General features: G+C 44.1%; 1 protein-coding gene across 5 annotated transcripts in view; it reads left to right on the top strand.

The window, feature by feature from the left end:
• CNKSR2 (connector enhancer of kinase suppressor of Ras 2) overlaps positions 1 to 25,008 on the top strand; it is a 1,692,689-nt gene that overhangs the window by 435,398 nt on the left and 1,232,283 nt on the right. For all 5 annotated transcript variants that reach the window (XM_085622481.1, XM_085622480.1, XM_085622479.1 and 2 more), the window contains exon 3: positions 19,273 to 19,475. In XM_085622481.1, coding sequence (XP_085478607.1) covers positions 19,273 to 19,475 — 203 coding nt within the window. The remainder of the gene's footprint in view (positions 1 to 19,272; positions 19,476 to 25,008) is intronic.

Genomic DNA, 25,008 nt, shown 5'->3' with positions numbered 1-25,008 from the left:
AAAAAAATCTAAGCTCAATAAAAAGTATTTCTCTGTGAGGGTGAAATGTCATTGAAATACACTTTTGATAAAAATACCACATAACCTAACATAACCTGAATAATCCTGAGCAAATGTTTCAGGACAAAATTTGGAGCAATAGAACATGTGGCAAGATCTAAGGGGGTCTTACGATGGCGGGCGGCCTTGAGTCTGCCCACCATCGAGATGGTGATTGGGACCGCCCGCTTGTATGGCAGCGTTCCCGCACGTCAAATTACAATGCGACTGCCACTGTGGCGGTTGCCTCTTGCATGTTTACCATTTAGAAATATTTTGGCTGAAACCTGCTGTGAGAAACAAGAGGAGACTAGGACCAACTTGCTTGACTATCCGCCCAAGTTGCATCACCGTTTGGCCTTACTTTGAAGCAGCTCCTGCTATGTTCTTCTCCTCAGAAGCAAATTATGTCCAGCTGTCCTTTGCCAAAGGGGTATCCAGCCTTGTGGCACTCTCATCGGCTACAGCCTCCAATTTCATCCTGCTGGAGATTTTTGACTTCCAAGAAAGAGAATAAGGGCCTGAGTAGGAGTTTGGCGGTCTATGGGATGATTCTCCCAGCTGCAATCAGGTGATGAATCGAATCTTCAGCCACACAGCAGTGCTTGCATCAGAGTTGAAGCGAGTGCCTCGTACATCAGAGACATGGTGCTTGGAACTCAGGCTGCGTCAGTTCTTTGGCCCCACCTGGAGATGCATTGGTTTTATAACTGCACTGCAAGCTTGTAGCAGGAGAAACTTTCTTTTTTTCTTGCAGCAGAAGCCTCGTCCTAGGGCTCAGAACTGGAATTGGCACTACTTGGCGGGTCAGACCTCTCAGCAGAGGAGTTCAGGGGCAGAAGATGAAGTCTTTGATGGCCCTGAGACTTCTTAACAGGAGACAAGCACACACAAGCCGTTAAAGAACCTTGACAAGCAGGATGATGAAAACAAAGTCCAGTTCTTTCAATCTCCAAGACAGAAACAGCAAGCAGTAGGCCAACACAACACAGCAACAAGCAGAGTGGCAGTTCCCTTCCTACAGCTTCTCCAGCTCTTCGTCTTGGCAAAATCTCTTCTTAGTTCAGGAGTGTTTTGAAGATATGGTGTCACAGCTTCAGTTCTTATATGAGCTTCTGCCTTTGAAGTAGGCACACTTCAAAGGAAAGTCTTTGTAGTGCCCAAGACCCTGACTTTCCCTGACCTGGCTCCAGACACACTACAGGGGGATATAGACAGCTTTGTGTGAGGACAGGCACAGCCCTATTCTGGTGTCAGTTACAACTCCTCCTACCAATCTAGCTCAGGAAGACCCATCAACCTGGTGATGGGCCATCAGGATATGTAGGCCACACCTCAGCTCCCTTTGTGTGACTATCTAGAGGGAATGCACAAATAGCCCAACTGCAGGTCTAAACCAGATGTGGATTCCACAGGCAGGCAGAGGCACACAATGGTAAAGCAAGAAAATGCCCACTTTCTACAAGTTCAAACACCATAACAATTGGAGGCTGCGTGTTTTAAATACATTTTACTTTTTTATAAAGATCATTTTATTTAATAAATATGACCTTAGATTCTGTTTTAACACATGAGTACATCACTTTTCAACATTAGTTGCCATTTTGATGAAGAGAGTGATACCAACTTTCAAAACTGCAATTCTCAAAGTACAAAACAATGAGCTACATATAAGAATCACAAAACAAGTGCTGAAATGTACAAAAAGAAAACATCATATGAGACATTCAGTGTTCAACCAGTCCTAAATTTAAAAAAGTATTACAAATAGAGATTTCCCTTTTGTATTAATCAAAAATCCTACAGTGAGATTGTATACATTATACAATGAACCAAAGAAAGATAATGAACCAAAGGAAGATAATATCTAGGTTCCTAATATAGCAACACGAAGTCAAGATATACTGTTATTTTAATTTATTATGCCTGTATCAAAATTTCGACAGTATTGTATTCATTAAAAACACTATACATTGCACATCCTAGTTTCCATTTTTATAAAAAGCAGATCTTTATTAATAATATCTTTTGCAGTAATTCTATTGACAATTGTCGTTAATGATCAAAGAATTTAGCAGCAACTCAAAACATATCACAATAACAATCATAAAACATAATTGATTAAAAACAAAATGACTGTGTCCTCTTGTCGACGCGTATCAGTGTAATTTGTAGTTACTAACACCTTCTTCAGGACCCACACCATAAAAACATAGACTGCTCACTACGTCACATTAATAGATATAAAATATATGGCTCCTTTTTCTTATACTTTTAACGACCAAAGGGGTATCAATTTCCTTTCCAGAGCGAATATTTTCACTATATTCCCTTAACTGCTGAAGATAAAATTCAATATTGAAAATGATGAGGGGTACTGGTTTCATTCACGCCAAAAGACTCAGATTTATTTCAATTATTATTTTAAGATATTGGTAGCCTTTTCTTTGTAAACAAAAAAGGGACTTCCGGCGTATTATTTCACTTGTTGAAAAACTTCTGCCTTTATACAATTCGTTCAGAAGTCAATTCCGTATACGACGCATAGCGTCTCAGCTACCGGGATTAGGTGCATCAAAGAGGACACAGTCATTTTGTTTTTAATCAATTATGTTTTATTATTGTTATTGTGATATGTTTTGAGTCAATTCCCAAAAAAACATAAAAATTGGACCCACCTTCACTGTATATTGGAAAATATCTGTAAGTTTCAGACTTCATTTCAGTAAAGCTTGAGTTCTGGTCAACTTACAAACATGTGAATTTCAGCTGGCTCCCACGTTTTCTGCACTTCACCTGTTTGATTTTCAGAATTCTATTTTGATTTTGTGGGGTCCAACAAATCCTCTTGAGTATAAATAAATTATTCTATTTCAGTGCAGCAGAATTAACAATTGCGTACAAAATGCTCAAAGATACTTGCCATAAATGTTCCATATATTGACTTGGAAGGCATTCTTCCCAAATAGATGGCTTCCTCTTTATCATTTCTCCCAAGCACAATGCATTGCACCATTTTGACACTTCTTTCTTTTGTGGTGAGATATTCCTTCATCCTAACTCCAACTTCACCTAATTTTTATGGTTTCATTTTTTAGTGGCATACCATGATTGTAGTTGGGAATATTTGAACTTTGTTATACTCCTGGCTGTGTCTTTCACCAAGTTACCCCATGTTTTTAGAATATAATCTTTCATTAATCCTTCCCAACAAAGAATCCCCTCTCTTCTCAAGATGGGACTCTTGTAATCTTTCATAAAGTCAGTTGTTCTGCGGGAATCCTAAATTGGTGAATCTATACTATAGCATGGTATGCTCAATCTAAGCCTAATTTGATACCTTGTACAAGCACATAATTGATAAGTCTTTTTAAAGTGTTTTGGTGCTCCAAATTTATAAAAATATGCTCCATCTCGACATACCATTTTTGAGAGGGATTTGAGGAGCCGTCCTCTTTGCATTGGTCTGGGGTTCATAGCAACATTCTTTAATTTTTAAGCTGAAAGACTTAATACTATAATTAATAAAAATTCCAAAAATAAGCTTTTGCTGAAGTTGACTTGGTCCAATATTCAACATTTGATGGAGTGGCATTTCAGAGGTGTAACGACTCTCTTGCTATGGACTGGCACAATTCTCCAAGGTTTTGCACTGACTTCTACACAAGTTGTCAGTATCTATCCTGGTCTTTGAGCAATAATTGCACTATCCTAAAGGATTCTAGGTGGATACCAGTTGTGACTACTATTGCACCTACCAGGATGAGTGTCTTTCTAGTTGCAGTGCTGAGGCAGGAGTGAATATAATTGGCTTTACAGGAAGGGTCTCAAGGGACATTGTTAACTACGAAGTGAGAGAATCAACACCAAAAGGCAGTATTTCAACTCCTGCACTGTTGTGAAACTATTTTACAAACTTTGAGCGAAACTTTAAGGTCATGTATAGAAATAAAATATTAAAACTAGTCCCTCATGTTCAAACCAAGTTCTTAAGAAGATAACTATTAATGCATTGTTCCCTGTTAATTTTAGTAATGGAAATATAACCGGAAAATGCCTCCTTTCATTTATTTTTTATGGAGAAATGTTTCAATTTAACCACAACACTGTGTTCCATATAGTATCTGACAAAATATGATTGATTCAATGATTCAATGTTTGCATTAATGAATAGAATACAGATTGTCAATTAGAGAGACAACAGCGAGAAGCACCCAAGCTGAACGGATTCATGTTAACTCCCTGTTATAAACTGTGAAACATCAAAGTCAGTACAGATTGTTTTTATGTTGTGTAACTAGTGTCAATCTTGTGATTGTGAGCTAATGTGAAAAAACTGTGAGCTAGATGCATTGATTACCGTAACCTAGTGGAAATTTATGGGGGGCGCTAGGTGGCGCAAGTGCGGAATGGCTGCCTCTGGGTGAAGCTCCCGCAGCCCGGTGCCGTAGATCCGTGAAACTATCCTCTCTAACTGCCTATGCGGGGTTGAAACGGAGTGAGCAGGAACGCTTACGTGCCCCTGCATACTCGGTGAAAGGCTGAGCGGTGGAGAAGCAACTGGCAAGCAGATAGAGGTGATCGTGTTCGGAGCGGAGAGGAGGCGAGACCTGCCGGAGGCTATAGCTGGGGAGAGCGGATTCAAGTGAGGCTGCGACCCCTGGCCTCGCATTACCTACTGCGAGGGTACGGAATTAGATAAGGGCACCGCGGGCAATCGTGGCCTGAAGAGACGGAGACTGAAGATGGTCTGGTGCCGGAGACAGCGGGGGAGTCGAGCTGCGCCCTGGGCGCGAGCCCTGCAGAGTACGGCGGAGCGTGTGAGGAACACCTGGCAGCGCGACAGGCCCGCATGAGATTCGGAGGGGAGAGCGGACCGGAGGATGCCTATCGGAAGGAGCGATCTCCGCTGAGCTCCTGAGGATATCGGGAGGCCCCTGACAGCGTCCAGTGAGGGAGTGAGGCCGACGGCTCGCCCGCGGAGATAGCGGTAAGAAGAACCTGGCGAAAGCCGCTGTGAATTGTGGCCGTAGCTTCTGGGGCATACTGGCTGAGGGGCTGGTGAGACACTAAGGACTGGAAGGAATGGGAGAGACTGGCGTGAAGTGGTAGCCTGGCCCTGCACCCGAGAGCGCTTAGCGAGGCGGGACTTGTGAGGGCTGGGTGCCTGAAGCCGGGAGAGAGGAGGGTGACCTTGCTCCTTACCTGCCCCCACCGAAGGCCCGCACTGCAACGAGGGTGACTGACGGCAGGGAGCCACTGCGACAGGTGGAGGCTTGTTGATGAGCACTGCGAGGGGAGACACGGCATAAGTGACTGTACACCTGACCGTGATCTGCGGGGGATCTGAGGCCAAGGAGCGGGGACCGCAGGGAACATCGCGCGAACTGACAGCGGAGAACGATTCAGGCTGGAGTTGAGCGGAGACAGGGGGAGACACGTGGAGGGAGCTCACTACAGACAGCGCAAGATGGGGAAAACAGACATGTGACAATCACGGCTCCCATTTGAGACCAAGAAGAGCTCCAAGGTGGTCTCGGACGGCGCAGAGGGAGCTGAGACGGCAGGGACGCGGGAGCCGCAACCGGACCCTGACTCGGATATGAAACTTATCCTCTTGGAAGTGCGACAGGGTATAGCGTCAATTGCAGCCAAGATGGATGACATGAATACGAGAATGGACAACATAGTACGTAAAATCGACGGTCACGAAGATAGGCTCAAGGAGGCAGAAAAGCGTATCTCTGACTCGGAAGATGCCGTCACGCAGGTGCAAACAACAGTAACCCAGAAAGACAAGCTGCTGAAAGTAATAGCAATAGCAAAGTAATAGCAGCCAAGAGCGAGGACATGGAGGCGAGGAGCAGACGCAACAACCTCCGCCTCATAGGTATTCCGGAAAGTACCAATATGGGCAAGATGGAACTGTATGTGGAAAAGCTGCTGTTGGCGGTGATAGGGGCGGAGTCGCTGTCCCCTCAATTTGTGGTGGAAAGAGCGCACCGCTCTCTGGGACCCATACCCCCAGTTGGGGGGGTGCCCCGTCCTATCATAGCCCGCCTCCTCAACTATCGAGACCGAGACGTAGCCCTTAAGGTGGCGAGGGAGAAGAAACAACTGAACTATGAGGGGGTCAATTTTACTATCTATCCGGACTTCACCGCAGCGGTACAGGAGGACAGGCGGAGATTCCTTCCCGTAAAGCAGAAACTGCGACAGGCACAAATAGATTACGCTCTACTCTATCCGGCACGTTTGAGAATCACTCATCAAGGAAGACAGATGTTCTTTACCAGGCCGCAACAAGCGGAGGAGTACCTGAATCAGGTGAAACGCCGTAGTAAAATGCCCAGCTCTACTGAAGGTTCGAGGACGCCCACCACATCGGACGTTGAATGACTGAGAAAAAGAGAAGTGATAATGCTGGGAATAGGGGCGGCCCTCGAAAAGACTGTGACAACTCCACCACCGAGATATGTAGCAACAGATGACAGTACATGATTGGCATAATGAAGCAGATACTAAGCACACCGGGCACCCTTGCTTCCTCTGAGGGGCGTGGAAAGTTACATCGCGCCTCTGGGGGAGGTAGGTGTTCCTTGTAGCCGCCTGGTAGGAAGCCCCCAAGCGGGAGAACCCCTGTTTTGTTTTCGTTGGATCAGCCTCCACATGAAGGGCCTACAGGCCGAGTTGGGGAGGTGCGGAGGGGATGGGGAGGGGGGAGGGCATTACAGTACTGGCATGATTGGGATGTTTCAGTGGGAGGAGGGTGGGGGGAGAGTTGAGGGGACTTTGGTTTACTGTTTAGCACAATTAAGAAATGCGAGACCAGTCTACACGTCCACAGACAACGCTGACACGTTGAGCACTGCACGGTTGGCATTATGCACCACTTATACCCGGATGGGGAGACATGACGCAGGATAAAGGCATGGGAGTTATGTCCTGGAATGTGCGAGGGCTGGGGGACCCTAGAAAAAGGAGACAGATACTATCGTATCTGGACCGCCACCATATTAGCGTGGCTCTCTTGCAGGAGACCCACTTCGCCCCACAGCGCCCTACCCTATTTGCTAGCAAGTGGGCGGCATACCGTCTGTTCGCTTCCTATTCCTCGTATGCCAGGGGAGTGGCTATCATTATTAAATGCCATGTGCCCTTCCAGCCCCGGGGAGAGGTGATCGACTCACAGGGACGGTACGCCATAGTATGGGGGAGATTGGGAAATGACACGATTACATTGGTCAGTTGCTATGGACCGAATGTTGATGCGCCTGACTTTTTCTCAGTCCTCTGGGGGAAGGTGATGGCGCTGGACACCACACACGTCATTTGGGGGGGAGATTTTAATGTGGTTCTGGATCCCCAGATGGACAGATCCAGGGCGCAGGCACGACACTACACTCGTTCGCAGGCAGTTCTGAGGGACATTTTGGCAGAGGGAGAGCTCACAGATACGTGGAGATACAGACACCCACAGCACAGAGAAGGTACTCATTTTACGGCGGGAGCGGCGACCTGGGCTCGCATAGACTACTGCCTCCTGTCGAGGGGACTGGGCCCGTGCATTAGGGAGGTGAGCCACTTAGCGCGCACATACTCAGATCACTCACCGGTACATTTACGGATTGACATACTAGGGGGTGGGAGACCGCGCCCCCTCTGGCGGCTACAGCCGGCGGCATTGCTGGATGCGGTATTCCGAGCGGAATTGGAAGAGGAGATTCAGGGCTTCTTTCAGAGAAACAGGTGATCGGTAGAGTCGATAGCGACAATATGGGAGGGCTTTAAGGTCACGATTAGAGGGGTGTGCATATCCAAAAGTTTTGGAGTACTTCGGGACATTAGAAGACGCCTCCATAAACTGGAAGAGGAGCTGAGGGCTTTGGAGCTGCGCATGGCGGAGGGAGACGATGGACACGCTCCGAGTGAATTTAGGGGGCAACTATCGGAATATATAGCTGAGGCGAACCGGGAAGCGCTGTTTATGGGAAAATACTGGCAGGCACGGAGATACGGAGAGGGGGAACGACCGGGTAGAATGCTTGCCGACATGGTAAGAAAACCCAAGAACACTACCGCTATTTTAGAGATCAGGGGCGAGACAGGTGATGTGCACAGGAATATAGCGGACATACAGGCTGATTTCAGGGAACACTATACTAAATTATACACTACACAGCGCGGGGATGAGTTAGACCTTGAGCCGTTCTTGGGGGACATTGCGCTGGGATGGTTGGAGGATCATCATCGGGAGTTCCTGTGTGCCCCGTTCGAGCTAGATGAAATTCGGGAAGCCATCATGCAGCAGAAATCTGGTAAAACACCGGGCCTTGACGGACTCCCTCCTGAGTTCTATAAAGAATACATAGATATCATGGCCCCGGTGCTACGAGAGGTATACGGGGAATCCCTGGAGGCAGGGATGCTCCCCCCCTCGATGAGAGAAGCCTTGATCATATCCATCCTGAAGCCGGGCAAAGAGCCTACGCTTTGCGAATCTTATCGACCCTTGTCACTCCTGAACTGCGACACTAAAATACTGGCGAAACTAATTGCAAATCGAGTACTTCTTTTGATAGACAAACTGGTGCTGCCAGACCAGGCGGGATTCATCCCTGGGAGGGCGACGTCCCATAACCTCCGTACACTGCTCTCAATAGTGCAGAATGTGTCCCCTGAGCTATCGATAGCCGCGATCTTTTTGGACGCCACGAAGGCCTTCGACTCGGTAGAATGGGACTACCTATTTAGCATCTTGGGTCGTATGGGTTTCCCCTTGGGGTTCCTCTCCTGGATAAGGCTGCTCTATCAAACACCTATGGCTAGAGTGCTCATTAATGGCGGGGTCTCACCTGCAGTCTCCATTACTAGAGGGACCAGACAGGGATGCCCCCTGTCCCCCCTTCTTTTCGCGTTAGCGATAGAGCCCCTGGCGTGTCGGCCGCGACAACGACAGAATGATAAGGCTCTTCGTTGCCCCCTGAGACAAATCCTAATCTCGCTTTATGCAGATGACTTGACGCTGTATGTACGTGACCCGCAGGATAACCTAAACCCGCTGCTGCGCGAATTCATAGTATTTGGGAAATTATCTGGAATCTCCATAAACTGGGAGAAGTCGCAGCTGTGGCCCCTGACGCCGGCGGTGCACAGATTCCCCCTTGATTACCCACTCGCATGGTGCGACACGGATTTGCGATATTTGGGGATCCGGATTTCTGGTGATAGAGAGGAAATGATCCGCCTAAACTACGGAACAGCAGTGTGCAGGTTCACGTCTAATATTACACGGTGGATCGCCCTGCCGTTGTCAATGGCGGGCAGGGCTTCATTGATTAAGATGGTGGTCCTGCCGCAATTTTTATATTTGTTTCTAAACATCCCCTACTATCCAGGCCGGGCCTTTTTTCGGACGTTGCAATCTGAACTCACACGCTTGTTCTGGGGCGGCAAGCAGCCGAGGATACAGTGGAAGACACTAGTGAGGCCTGTGGCGCAGGGAGGTTTTGATATCCCGGACTTTGAATTGTACCACGCATGTGCTCAGGCCCATTATATATACTACTGGGTGAACCAGCCGGCTTGCATGCCGCAGGTTGCGGCGGAACACTGGCTGGCCGACCCGATACCCCTGAATGGGGTAATCTATGAGCAGCCCCGCCCACGCAGTGTAGAGCTCTCTACAATAGCAAGTACGATAAGGGCGTGGCACTACATTAGAAAGAGCGTAGGAGTACCGTGCATATACTCAGCGGCCTTGCCCCTGACATACCATCCTGACCTATCGCTGTTGCAGGAGCCGGGATTTCAGCAGCTCTGTGCACGTGTCCACAAACAGACCTGGGGGGCACTGTTCTATAGGGGGACCTTTTGCACACCCGACCAGTTCTTTGGAGTCATAAAGCCTACACCGCTAGAGATGTTCTTGTATACGAGACTGAGGCAGGGCCTACGGCATATTTTTCCGAGCTTCCCGCGGGAGCCGGATTCCCTCAAGCCACTGCAGCAACTGCTGCAAAGTACAAGCCCTGGACACTTGGTGTCCAACCTGTATCGGGCGATTCGAACAGGCGGGGAGCAACCCTGTAGCGCCGCACGAGTTCAATGGGAAATTGACATAGGTAGAGAAATACCTGATGAGCAATGGCATTATTGCTGTCTACAAACTGCGGAAATATCGGGCAGCGCCCGGCTCTGTATTATTCACTATAAATACCTACAGCGCATGTATTATACACCGGCTAGGTTGTGTCGCCTTGGGTTACGGGATTCAGACAGATGCGATAGATGCGGCGAGTTGGGGGCTGGATTTCTACCCTTGGCCTGGGAGTGCCCGGCAGTGACGGAGTACTGGGCGAAGGTCTTTGAGGCGCTAGCTGAGATGATGGAGCAGCCAGTGGGGAGGGACCCTCTAATTGCGCTGTTAGGCTACACTAAGCAAATTCCCAAAGGGCGACGCAGATATGTCACGATATCCTTGCTGTTGGCTAAGCGCAGAGTGGCGTGTAGATGGGGGCGAGGGCGAGCTCCCAAGTTTAAGGAATGGCTGAAAGACATGACATATTGTCAGGACCAAATTACAAGATATGCAGAGACGTTGCCCAGGGCCTCGAGACCTCTAGATATCTGGGACCCCCTCAGGTGCTACCTGCTGGCCCATGCTGAGGAGCCTCGCATTGACGATGGGGATGCTGGCCCCCCTCTCTTCTCCCCTGGGCTGCCGCCGCCTTGACCCGTGGATGGGAGGCGGGGAGGACTAGATGCCATTTGAGTCGTCCCAGGTAGTAAGTCGCAGAGCCGAAACTTACACGAGACGCACTGTAGACATGCCTTCGTGCACAGAGGGGGGGGACACAACATACCCCGGGACGCGGCGAATGCTGTTTGGCCTGTTCCTTACTCCTGACAAGGACACAGAAGTTGATGGCTGTAACTGTGATGTGCATATACTCAAAGAATTTAAGTACGTGCTGGACTGTACCTCATTTGACTGAAATGCAATGTTTTGCTGATATGTGAAAAAAGCATAAATAAAGTTTAAAAAAAAAAAAAACACCTAGTGGAAATTTATATTTGAGTGATTACATTCTATGCAAGTCAAGTTTATGGAACATTTCTTGCAAATGGGTAAAAAAAAAAAATCATAACATACACACAATTGAATAGGATCCTTAACTCAGCAGGCGAACTCTCACTCCTCTAATGTTGTCTTGAATTTTTGGGACCTTTGCCAAAACTTATTTTGGGGCCCCTGTTGAGAACAATACATATTCTCCACTAATTCATGCGTACATGATGTCAACCTTACTTGCAGAAATGGGGTCATCAAAAACATTGAAATATCCCTTGGACGTATATTGATGGGAAAGCTTATTATTCCTATGCTAATAAGTTAAAACGAATAAAAAGTGTAAAATCAAAAGAAACATATCTTGCCTAGTACTCTAAATATCTGTAAGATGACCATGGGCAAAGAAAGACACAGTTAGTTAGTGGTAAAAGTAGGTAGATAGGAAAAAGGTTGATATACCGAAATTAACTGAAGAGAGACAGAGAGAAAGTTCACTTTACCAGGGCACCTTAGAAGGTAGGGGCCCTGGGCAATTGCCCACTTTGCCCATGCCTTAAAACGTCTCTGACGACTCCTCTAGAATCACTGAGGTCCCATTATTAAACTCCTCTGCTGTCAGTGGGAGTAGAGAGGGAGGACGACTAAGAGAATTATTGATGGCTCTCATTGGGCTCCTCCCTCCAGTAATTTAGATTGGGTAGGTGAACCAAAGAATATGGCAATGCAATTCCAGGCTACAAACATACCAAACGCCTCAGGCAGCAGCGTAGTAGTTGGCTGGTAAAAAATGACATCAAGCCAGTACTGGCACAGAAGAAACTTTGCAAAGCTTAAGCTTGGCACCTCAACAAAAATCAATGCTCACAATTACTGGCAGTAACCATTGCAAATGAACACGAGTTCAGCTGATGAGCGGAAATATGCAGCAGGTCACACCATGTGCACTGGCTCAAACTCAAGTGGGGGTGAGTGCGTCCACATGTCGGCTTCCACTGCAGCTCCTGAGAATCTTCACAATAACGTAGTTCTTAGTAATCTCCGTACATTCATACTTTGCATGATTTTTGATCATTAATGGGCTTTTTTATATTGGTTAAATTCTTCCTTATGGCCGTTCCCCTTCACATTTGCCTCTCAATGGATTTGATTCATTTTCCTATCTTAAAAAGATTTGTTTTTCAAAAGGTATCAATTCAAATGTATTTACTGCTATATGCAAACACGTTTCTAATTTCTAGACTCTTCCTATTTCATTATGAGGATTTATAAACTGTATTTTATTGATTGGAAGAAAAGTGTCTACAAGTCGAAATTGTTATGTTCATAAATCAAATGTAAGCCTAAAGTAAATGGTTAACCTGGCTATTGAGCTAAATATCATCGATAGGCAAAACGTGTCCACAGACGTTTTGTTGCTCAGGAGGATAGAGGGTCAATACTGTGACTCTGTGTGTGGGATTTGGGAAAAAGATGGCCACAGTTTATTTCTATTCTACTTTAACATTGATTCAAATACTCTGCATTCATCAGCTCCATTAAGATTAGAATAAAATCTGTGTTATAACAGATATAGCGGAAGTGTGCCAGAGATTTAGGTCTATCAATCAATTAATCAATCAGGAGTTTGTAAAGCGCAGCTACTCACACATGAGGGTTTCAAGGCACTGGGGGGGGATGCTGTTCCGTCGAGGCATGGAGGTTCAGTCGAAGAGCCAGGTCTTCAGATTCTTCCTGGATTGGGTCAGCGACAAGGATTGCCTGAGGTGGAGGGGCATGGTGTTCCAGGTCTTGGCAGCAAGGTGGGAGAAGGATCTTCCTCCGGTTGTGATCTTGTGAATTTGTGGAACAGTGGCCAAGGCAAGTTGGGCGGGGCGACGTTGTTTGGCGGGTACGTGGAATGAGAGGTGGTGGTTCAGATATGCTGGTCCTGCTTCATGGAGAGCTTTGTAGACATGTGTGAGGAGCTTGAAGGTGACTCTCTTGTTGACTAGGAGCCATTGAAGTTGTTGGAGGTGTTGTGTTATGTGGCTGCGGCGGGGGATGTCGAGGACCAGTCTGGCTGAGGCATTTTGAGCACTCTGAAGTATACTGAGCTGTATCTGGGTGGCGCTGGCATAGAATGCATTGCCAAAGTCGAGTCTACTGGTGATGAGTGCGTGGGTGAATGTCTTTCTAGATTCTGTGAGGATCCATCTGAAAGTCTTTCGAAGCAGGCGGAGCGTGTGGAAGTAGGATGAGGAAACAGCATTGATCTGGTGGTTCATTGTGAGCGAGGAGTCCAGTATGATGCCAAGGTCACACGCGTGGTCCAGGGGGAGGGAGGAGTTCCTAGTGCGGCAGGCTACCAGGAGTTGTCCCAGGTTGACGGGGCGGGTCCCCAATAAGTACTTTGGTCTTGTCCGAGTGATCTTGAGGCAACTGTCTTTCATCCAGGTGGCAATGGCCTTCATGCCACTGTGAAAGCTGATTCTGGCGGATGTGGGTTCATTGGTGAGGGAACAGATCAGCTGGGTGTTGTCGGCATAAGAGACGATGTTGAGTCTGTGGTTTCTGACGATGGCCTTGAGGGAGGCCATTTAGACATTAAAGAGGGTGGAACTTAGGGAGGAGCTCTGGTGCACTCCACAATCTATGTATTTCCAAGGATCATGTTTTGTATACCATGGCTAATCAAGCAAAGTCCAACACTGACCGTGAAAAGGTACAACTTGCTTGGTTAGAAAACAGTTGTGGGGAGTCAATGCCGGTAGAGCAGGATAGCTTGTTTTTAGCAGACACTATTTATACTTGACACTATTGAACAAGCTCTAAAAAAGTGGACACAATAATATTGACACTCCACGCTTCATAATAATTGTTCTCGATATTGTAGGTTAGTGGTACCTCTACTGATATATTTTCTATAAAATGATGTACACTACAATGTAATTATTAACAAATTATTTTGGAAAATATGCACACATCACTGTTGAAAACAATATATTATTTGAGTATGATTTGACAAATTATAAGATGAACTGTTATGTGACAAATTGCATTTGTTGCAATTGATACTGATTTTAAATATTATTGTATCAGTTTGTCCAAATGAGACTATCAATATGTACATTCATTTTGTTCGATATCGTTAGTTTCTAATTGATACAAATCTGATCATTTGAAGGGCACTACATAACTCAGCAGTAATTACTAGGCAATTAACTAGACAGAATGAATCCTTAATAATATTTAAAATATGCAGTGAATTCAGTGAAAGAAAATGTTTTTATGGTTTCTATTTATTGTTTATATTTATGCATGGCTATAGGCAGGTGGTTGCTTTGCCACTTCCTGTTGGTGAAAGGGAACTGGATTGAGGGGAAGTGAGGAAGAGCAGAGGGGTAAGGAAGACATACATTTGAAAAAGTCCAAATGCTTGGCAGAAATGTGTCTCTGATAGAATCTTTAGAGATACTTAACAGTGTAATGAGGTAACTGAAAGGTGCCAGTAAAAGATTCCAACTAGATGAGCTGCTGAATGCAGGGAATGATACTGGACCAGTTTGCACAGCATCAGGAGCAGATTGACATGGTTTTAGAATGCCAATCAATATTATACTTATTAGATATGAATTTGACATTTTGTCATTTAAATGTGTAGTACTCTGAATTCGCTATTTTAACCAAAGAAGAATCAAATTAGGTTAACATGCAGAAATTAGGCTGTATTGGGGAACATGTCAGATTTACATTTGAAATATTTCACGTGGAATGGAGTGCCAGAAACGGTTCACTATAAGGACATTGCATGTCACCAAAGCCGAAGGGTTATTTTCTGTATAAGGAGATGGAACTGGAAAGTGACTCGCAATTTCCTTATTTACGCATTGCAGAGGGTATTTTATTTTTTATACTACAAGACTACAGGATCACACTATCACCACTGTTACAAACACTTTTTTCAGTCAAATGTTAGTTTAATAGTCAATTAAAACCATAAACACTGCTAAAATATACAATAAATATTACAACTAATAAAACCCAATATACAATCTCAGAATAATAATGTGAGCCTAATTGTCTACTGTGTCTAAAGTGCTAAGTTGCCCCCCTTTTCAGGGCTTCCTAATGATGTACCAAAAAGGGGCATAAGGTGCCGAAGGTTTAAGTGGAGTAGTACCTTGATTGGAATAACCAGTCAAGTAAGCCCATAAATACCACAACGCTTGGCAAATCTTTTAATATAACTGAAACCCACATAAGGAAATAGTGCTTGAAGCATCCTGATAACGCATAAAGAGCCAGGTGCACACTGTAAACGTTCTATCAAATATGCTTGCTAATCAATTAAGCACATAAAATGCCAGCATGCTAATATTGTGTCTAGGATATAACTGGTGCTCACATAATGTGCCTCCTACTAATCCTTATTCATTGGTACAGGTGTCCCTTCCCTTAAAATACCTAACTGATCGCAGTCCCCAGTATAAAGCCACAGAAGGCCAAATACCTGTAAAATTTTAAAATTGATGCATGCCCTTGAAGCAGAAGGGCAGGATAAGGAACAAATAAAACCTATATCTTCCTAGCAGCCCAACCTTTGTGTAACAGAAAGGTGGGATATGGACCAAATAAAACCTATGTCTCCCAGGCAGCCCGCCCTTTATGTAAACCCTTTGGGTGGATCTATCTTAGCTGACCACCATATTCGCAAGATATGCCAGAGCGTTCTCTTTGACCAGGTCCCTAAAAATGTCTCAGAATTGCACGAATCGAATGTTAAGCATTGTGTTCCATGGATCCAGGGATTCTTTTGCCGCCGATCTGCAGGACCTGGTCCCCAATAGCTTAAACTCCTTTAGTAGGAACCTCAACAGATGGTCTAAGCAGGGGCAAACGCATATGATATGTAACAATGACTCCTTTGTCTGATGGCCAAATGACATTTCTTGCCCACCCGTTGGTCGTTTTCCTGCCAGCTTAGTACAAAGTCTAGTGTGGGAAGCTCTCCCAACCTCAATGACAGAAAGTTATGTTTGATCTTCAGGGAGTAGGTAGCTTCCAAAAGACAAAGGTCTTTTGGTTGTTGTAAAAGTTCAGTATCAGCCACCTGTGGGAGCGTTTGGCTACAGCTCCTTTGTCCTCTAGCCAGCTTTGCAGAGTAATGCTTTTATTTACCATCCTTCTGAAAATGTGGCCACATTTATCCAGAGACCACAGTTTGCCCAGCGTGAGATTTTTCTATGCTATCCTCAAGGTGTTGTTTATGAACACACATTCCCCTTTGAAGGTTAATTTCAGTCCAAACCACACTGGGTAGTGATCCCTCAGCACCAGATCTCAGCTGGAGGCAACATTTAATGAAAGCTCCAAGAGTTTGCCTCATCAGCAAGAACTCCAGCCTGACTTATGCAGGTGATTTGGACCTCGGCAACCATAAAACCTTTTTGTGGACTATTTTTATGATCTTGTCCAGTAGGCTGCTGTCTGTGACTGTCATAATTTTCCCTCCATATGAGAGAGAGGGTGTCAGTCTTGCCTTCAGTACTGCAGCTAGTGGTTGGAAAATGTTCCCTCGAAGAGATTTTGAACAGGTTAGGTTGGCAACATTTAAGGCTAAAACTTTTTCTCTAATTGCTTCTCTCTGTGGAGCAAAGAAGGCCCTAGAGTCTATCTTAATGCATTGATAGACGTATGCTGGTGTCTCATCTATTGTGGCCCTGTTATGATACCATTTGTGTGTGTTTAGGATGCGACGATTAAATGAGATAACTTTTGTTTTCTTAAGATTTATCTACCCCCCGTTGTAAACTGTATATGTTGCCAAGTGAATAATCAATCTCTGTCAGTACTGTCACAAACCTCTTAAATCATTGGCGTTTTGCTTTTTTATAGGAAGAGATAGTATTGTGGCAAACATGAAGAATCTGTAGCGTGAAATTACACACACCAAAAAGCTTTCACTAACATATTGCAAAAAAGTTATTAGAATCAGTTTCATGTGAGTCAGATCAGAAACATACTGGAGGTCAGAAAGTATATAAAACATGCAGAGAGACCCTCTCAATCCTGTCATAAAATATATCAGGGAAAAATAAACATGTTGCCACAAACATCACTTTCCTGTTGATCATTGATCATTGTAGAAAAATAGATCACAAGGAGGAAAAGCCAATTCTCATTTTCCTTGTTTAAAGTGCCTTTCATCCTGGCTGGTGGTTCTGACAGTGCCATTGAGATGTCACTAACTCACCGGTTACATAACTGATTACAGAGGAAGAATTATCTAATTTTTCATTACAGGTGACTAGAAACTCACAACCCTACTGTAATCAGGGTATTAGAGACAGGCTTTTGTTTATACAGGAATGTCACGATCCCATGTATTTTACTCAAATCACATGCTATTTTGAGTGATGTTCATTTGTGAGAATAACAATAGGACATAATTATTCTACCTTGAATTCTGAGTGAGAAATTCTTTTTACAAAATGTGGAACTCAAGGCCTCCGAGGAGAATGTGTTCTGTGCTGGTCACTAGCATTGATATAGCATGTGTAAGTTATTGATTTTCAGTACTAGCAAACATATTACTATTAAGAGACAACACAAAAGACATAGCACCACCTATACAATAGAAAGTCTATCACTTCTGTGGGAAAAGACCTCTGTATAAATAAAGCAGAAGGCCTCTTAGATCAAAACTTCTTCTACCATTAGCATTGCAACTGTAGATTGAGTGTTTTCCACAGCTGTAAGGTCTCTCTATCTTGTCAGGGCCTGAATTAATTCTACCTTTGAAGTTGTGTGCTGTGCTAATTGCAGCTTCCAGAGGAAGACATCAGGAAAGGGACGCAGGACCTCTTCTTGTTATCTACACAGTCTTCCTCTTAGGTTCTAAGTTTGATTTCCCTGTGGCTTGGCTCTGTAACTCAGGCCATTAGTAATCAAAGAGGGAAGAGTCGCCAAGTATTATTGGTAGGACCTTAAGGGATATAAGGAATTGCCTTGGTAATTTGTGATTCTAGCCCAGAATTACCTGATAATTCTCATTGTCTCCTGTATTTTACAGAGACTCCACCTGCTATTAGAAGGTGATGTCTCTGAGAGAAATAAAGAAGCCACTTATATGTGTCACATAACATAATTAACATCAAAAGTATGAGTAGAAGTACAAGTCACCGTCCTATTCACACATTCTTCACAACAGGAACCTGCAACTTAATCATAAATACTCGCTAATACCTTCAGAAACCTCACAAGCAAATTGAGCCTGGGCGAAACATGTGTCTGCTACTAATACTTGTACTTACATGTTCTGAGTTAGATTCTGATTAGTTGAAAATAAAAAGTATAATGAATGAGGAGATATAATTAAAAGAAGGTTTTGGAATGTACACCTTGAATTTGGAGAGAAGAGTAGTAATATATTGCTCTAAGAAACAAGGGGCCCTATTTATGAGCCCTTGGGTCACATTCACGCTGCTGTTGCGTCACTCTTTGTACGCTGCAGCAGCGTAAATAATGCGCCACGTTGCGCCATATTTATGAAGTGATGCATCCAGGCAGATGCATCACTTCGTAAACCCCCTGCGCTACATTTCTAGGACGCCATCGTGTCATAAGCTTCTGCCTGCCTCACGGCAGGCGTAAGGGTGACGAAGGCCCTTTCACATGGGGCTTTCACATGGGGCTTGCACCATATGAAAAGACACATTGCTGGAGTTGTGTCTGTTTTCAGACACACCCCAGCAATGCGCCACTTTTGTGCATACAGATACGTCAGTAATACTGACATATCTGTAACTCCTTGCAACATAAAGCACCATACTGTAAATACGCCGCATCCTTGGTGTCGCAAATAGGGTGCACTTAGAAGTGTTGCATCACTGCTTTGTCGCATGCAACACTTCTCATAAATGGGGCCCAAGCTCTCATGATGATTTCTTATAAACGTTTGGTTATTAGAGTTGCCAAACGGAGGAGAGAATTCCAGGTAGGGAGATGAAGTTCTTAACTGGCAATCCATGGCCAACTAACACACTCTGTGGTCCAGATGGACCAGAAACTAAATAGCCGTGCCACTCCATACTATTGCTACAAAAATGTCTCTCACAATACAAAATGCGAACTGAACTCAATTTTTGTATACATTAATAGGATTTTCACTTGATTTGCAGAATTACGGATTGGAAACAGAAAATCTAAAAACTCTCTCACACAAATTAAATTCATCTGCAAAAAATCTGCAAAACTTCATAACTGGAAGGAGGAGAAGTGGTCACTATGATGGAAAAAGTAACCGAAAATTACCGAATGACTTCCTGACCTCGGTCGTGGACCTCATTGGAGCAGCCAAAAGCCTCCTGGCTTGGCTGGACAGGTAAATTCTGACCTAGTTTGACTGGTAACACATTTATATATGGGAAGTCAAAGATTTTTGCTGTTTTGTCTTGCTTGGATTTTCTGGAAACTCTGAGTGGCAGATTCATAATCAATATTGTTGATTAAAAGTCCTTTTGATAAGCCTATTGTGTGGATAATGTGAAGAATGTTGTTGTCGCCTGTTACTTCAGATATTTAGGGCCAGATGTACGACCAGCCAAATAGCGCCTCGCAAATTGTGTTGCATTTGCGACTCACAATTTGCAAAGCGCTATTTGGCATGTACAATGTTGTGTTTAACACTATTTGCGATTCCCAATGGGGTCGCAAATTGTGAGGCTCATGGATATTAATGAGCCTCTCAATTTGCGACCCCATTGGGAATGGCTGGCACTCCCAGGCATGGTGGCCTGCTGGGCTCAGCAGACCACCATGTATGGGACTGCTTTTAAATAAAGCAGCTTTTCTTTTTTTAATGCAGCCCGTTTTCCTTAAAGGAAAACAGGATGCATTTTTAAAAAGAAAATGAAACGTTTTTGTTTCATTTTTTAAGGGCATGGAGTGGTCCATGGGACCACTGCCAGCCCTTAAAAAAATAATATTGCATGCATTTGCAAAGCCGAAGGGGTCCCCTGGGGTCCCCTTCCCATTTGCGAATGCATTACCACCTACTTGAAGTAGGTGGTAATTTGCAAGTGTTTTGCGACCGCAATTGGGGTCGCAAAACATTGGTACATAGCTTTGCAGTCACTATTAGGAAGGTTACGCCCCTTCCTAATAGCGAGTCACAAAACAGTATTTTGTGGTTAGCAATTTATTTGCGAGTCGCAAGATACTTTTTGTACATGGGCCCATGCTTTTTAGCGTGCGCAAACGTGTCTAAGACCTGTTTGCGCACGCTAAAAAGCGTTATACATCTGGCCCATATTTTCTTATTTCCGGTGTCATAAATCGGTTCCCTAAACTGTAATCGGCTTGAAGTCCCTAGTTAAACAAGATGCTTATAGGTGGAAAGTAACCTTCCAATATGTATTTGCTTTGTTGATGCTTGGATGTCTTTTCTTGTTTCCAGTTAGACATGTTTCATAAAAGTTATGATCACCGAAGGACCACAAGAATCGGACCTCCATGCAGATTAGCGTCTCCAGACGCCTTAAAGCATATAGAGGCATAATTGTAACGATCATTCGTATGTGCTCATATAGAACATTGAGAAGATGGTACAATGTGCACTAACCCGATGAGCGCACATTTTTTCCAAAGCACATATTTAAAGTTTAGCTGTAAACCCGAAACAGGTCAGTTACTTGTCAAATCTTCTGAAAAAAAAGTAGAAAACTACTCCGGTAGGTGTACTCCTCGGTTTTGAATACTTTTCCCATGGGCATTTAGAATAAGTCAATGAGTACTTCCAGAAAACCAGAAAAAACATAGGGGGATATGTACAAGGAAGTGGGGGGAGGGGGGCGTCAGTCTTCCTAGCTTAACGCCTCTCATCTCCACTTCTGAAATGCAAGGCTGTACAAGAATGTGTTGCAGCCTTGCGTTTTCCCCTTCAATAGTGCCATGTTTAGCAACTTAGTGCCAACGCAGGCACCCTTGCACCAGAATGCAAGGGTGTCTGCGTGCAGAGGAGGATTGTTTATCTGTAGGAAGGTGTCCCTTCCTGCACATAAACAATCCTAGAAATGTCATTGTGTCACTTTCATGTGTGCTGCTTCATGCATCACATATAAAAGTGACAAAATGGCATTTTTCAAAAAGTTTGTTTATGTACAGGAAGGGACACCTTCCTGTACATAAACAAACAATGGCATTTTGCTTTTTACATGTGTGCTGCACAAGACAGCACACATGGAAAAAGCAAAAACGAGGAGAAATAATGCATTTCTCCTCTTTTTGCCATCATAAGACCAGTTTTTACCTGGTCTTAATTTTGGTGCTGCCTCCTATGTACACCACCCTTGTACATAGGGGGCAGCATTAAAATGAATGGGTGTTGCGGTGGAACGCCCACCGTAACACCCACTGCCCAACCCTTTCACGCTAACCATAGCGTAAAAGGGGGTCTTATGCACAAGGCAGCGTTAAGCCACGTTAAGTGGCTTAACGCTGCCTTGTACACAAGGTGCAGCACCTATCGCCACCACAACGTCACTATAGGGTGACGTTGTGGTGGCGATATGGGCTTGTACATATGCCCCATAATTTTCAATAGTTTTAAAATGCACACAATTTATGGAAGCAGAATTTCCATCCGGTGGAAAATTCTTCAGCCATAAATTAAATGCAAATGTGTGCATAAAGGTCTGTGAATAAAAGCCCAGCGTTGGCGTGGCTTTAGCTCATTGATCACGTTACATAACAGCCTCATACAAAATTTGCCACTATACCACCAACAAAATACCATAGGTGGTGGCCGTATGGAAAACGTTTTCAAATCTTTTGGTAATTGCTATGTTATGCATTAATCCTGATTTTTCGGTCAAACAGCTAACTCAGGTGGTTAAGCCCAGTAGTGGTTTTTTTCGCTCAGTGGATTCAGCTCCTATTTTAGGGCTTAGTTTAAAATAAGCAACGCAGATGTCTCTTTTTTTTCATAAATGTAGGTTTTCATAGTATAATGCTCTTGAGGCCAAGAAGTGCCTATGATATTAAACCTGTGTGATCAACAAACATAAGGCACAAGTAAGTCATAACTATAAGGTATAAACCATGAAACTAGTAATAGCAGTGAATAAAATTGTATGTGAATGCGCCTATTGGGTAGTGCCTCTGGGAAAGCGATAGGACTGGAGGTTAAACCTCCTGTCAGTGCTCTAGACACACTGAAATATAAGAAGCACAGGCTCATCTGCCCATCCTACCTTGGAGAGCTAGTTTTGTGCAATTCAGGCACTGACCTTTAAAAAAAAAAAAAAAAAATTGGACAAAACTGAAAAGAATAATAATAAAACTTTTTGCTGCATTAACATTGTTTTTCAAAACAGGAACTGTGTTTACCCTTTCAGACATCTGTGGTTCCCTGTGGGCCCCATTCACAAAAGTAAACTGAGACGAAAGTCTAACTTTACGACTTTTGGTATTCACAAAGGTCATTCATGAGTCGTAAAGTTAGACTTTTGTCTCGGTTAAACTTATGTTTTGATCTTAAGTTTAACTGAGACTAGACTTTTGTTCTCAGTTAAACTTAAGACCAAAACATAAGTTTAACTGAGACAAAAGTCTAACTTTTACGACTCATAAATGCCCTTTGTGAATACCAAAAGTCGTAAATTTAGACTTTCGTCTCAGTTTACCCTTGTGAATTGGGCCCTAAATCTGTGAAAGAGAAATGTTTAGCAGATGCATGGGTTGTTTTTACTGATGTTCATGCAGGCTCTTGCCTGAGCATGTGGGTCTTTTTAAGGTGTATTAATTAGATGCCTATGCAAAACGTTGGTAAATCCAACCCGCCATATCCAACAATCAACTGATTGGTTATTCATTGCCTCTGAACTAGAGAATAGCTGAAAAGTAAAAGGAAGTGCCTAGGCACTTGTGATCAGTGATCAACATTCTTTGTCCCTTTGAGCACCTTAGAGGACATTAGGCAATTATTTTGACATGTCCCAATAGTGAGGAACTAGCCGCTATGAAGTAAGATCACAGAAATATGACAGAGTTTAGTAATACCAACCCGTTTTGTCTTGTGCGCTTTCTGTTGTTTGTTATTTGTAGAGTACCAGAAATGATGCACAGATGGTCAGTGGAGACTAAAGCGGAACTGCTGATGAAAATAGTGGCTGGAAGGACAGTGAATGGAGATTACACAGTAAATATGTAAATGTACATATTTAAGTGGCATGATAGTGTGGTTGTCAATGTGCAGAGATACCTTGAGTCAGGGTGGATAATTTACGCTGGTGTTTGAGCCTGAGGATGTGGGCCTTGAGAGAAAGCTTCAAGGTGGGGAGAGGAGATATTGCTTTATGTGTAAGATCTGCTTGTGGACAGTTGCTAGGAGTTAAAGGGGACATCTTTACTTTTTCCTTCTACAACATTGCGAGCAGTCAACGTCCACAGTCTTTCCAGAATTACCCTTTGTTTGGTGATGTCAGTTTTGCAACATCGCTCACCGGCTGGCTCCTGTAAAAGGATGACCACTAGTATCGGACCTGCAAATCCTTTGGAAAGAAATGGAGTTGGAAGTGTTTGGAACTTATTGAGCATATAGGGACATAGTGTTTGATGTGGGGATTACAGGTGAGACGGATAGCTCTGAAGGCAAGAAGATGAGTTTGAAGAGCACTCTGTGTTTGGCACTTAACTGCTGATGTTGTAGTGGTAGAGGAAAGTGGGTGTTAGGATGGTTGAACTCAGACACAAAATGGATGAGTTTGTCTAGAGAGGGCCCAAGGTATATTGTGAGAGGAGGATTGTATACAACTGTGGTCATTCCTCTTGCTCAAGACCAAGGTGCTATTGGAGGATTTGGTACTTCTTAAGGAGAGGTGAGTTCTAATCTTGTGGCTATTGGGTCATTGCAATCCTGCAGCAGAGGCAGTAAGTGTAAAGACCAAAGTTAACCTAATGCTGCAGTCAAAACGTACACCCAGATTTCCTGGAAAGGATACTTGTGAAAAGGTCATGTAGTTGAGGAATTATGGTGGCAATGGATTAATTCTGTCAAGTGTGTCTACATCATCTTGTACTTGTGGTGTAACATGGAGTGCTCTGGGCGCAATGCAAGCAAGGTAAATGGACACCAGTCCCTCGGATTGGTAGTTAACAAAATCAATGATTTTTTTTTTTAAACTATAGCTGGGATTCAGTGGAGCCCGTAGACCCCCAAGACAGCGGTGGCACTACACCTCAGGATCTTAGCATCCAGATTACATCCTCTGCCACTTCAAGAAATATATAACACCAAACTGAGAACATTGATGAGCAAGGGCTGCCGGCTCTGCGATTACAAACACGAGTCACTGGCTCACCTCCTATTTTGCTGCCCCGCCTTGCGCACAGCCCGCAGTTTCTATCTACAGCCAATTTTATTACAACTGGGTACCCGCACAGCCAAGGAGGCGATTCATAAATTGTACACATTGAACACAGTAAAAGATATGGCCTCGTTTGGCAAATTCATGCAACAGACTCGAACCCTGCTGACGACTCCACCACTTGGAGCCTCAGTCAACTGCAAGCCTGCCTGATGCCCATGGACTTTTAACTATTGTCTTCTTTTATTAGCTGATATTTTCTGTTTTATGCTAAAGTTTTATGTTATGGTTTTAAGTAACCAGCAATAAATACTCATTCATTCATTCATTCATTCACTACACCTGCTGCACTTTTGACAGCAAGGCCCCTGTCTTTTACTTATGTGACAACAAAGAAAATGGACGACCATATATTACAGAGTTTGTATATTAGGCTACTTATACATAGTAGATAGGCCTGCAGCTAAATGAAAAGTTCACAGTACAAATCATAATCCAGGTTATCTGTAATTGGAATATGCCAAGGGACATTCCAATGGTTATCATACG

The sequence above is a fragment of the Triturus cristatus genome, chromosome 8 (genome assembly GCF_964204655.1).
Source record: "Triturus cristatus chromosome 8, aTriCri1.1, whole genome shotgun sequence".
In the NCBI taxonomy this organism is placed as follows: domain Eukaryota; kingdom Metazoa; phylum Chordata; class Amphibia; order Caudata; family Salamandridae; genus Triturus; species Triturus cristatus.
Note: the sequence above shows the minus strand (reverse complement) of the source record. Positions and strands in the feature narration are given on the sequence as shown.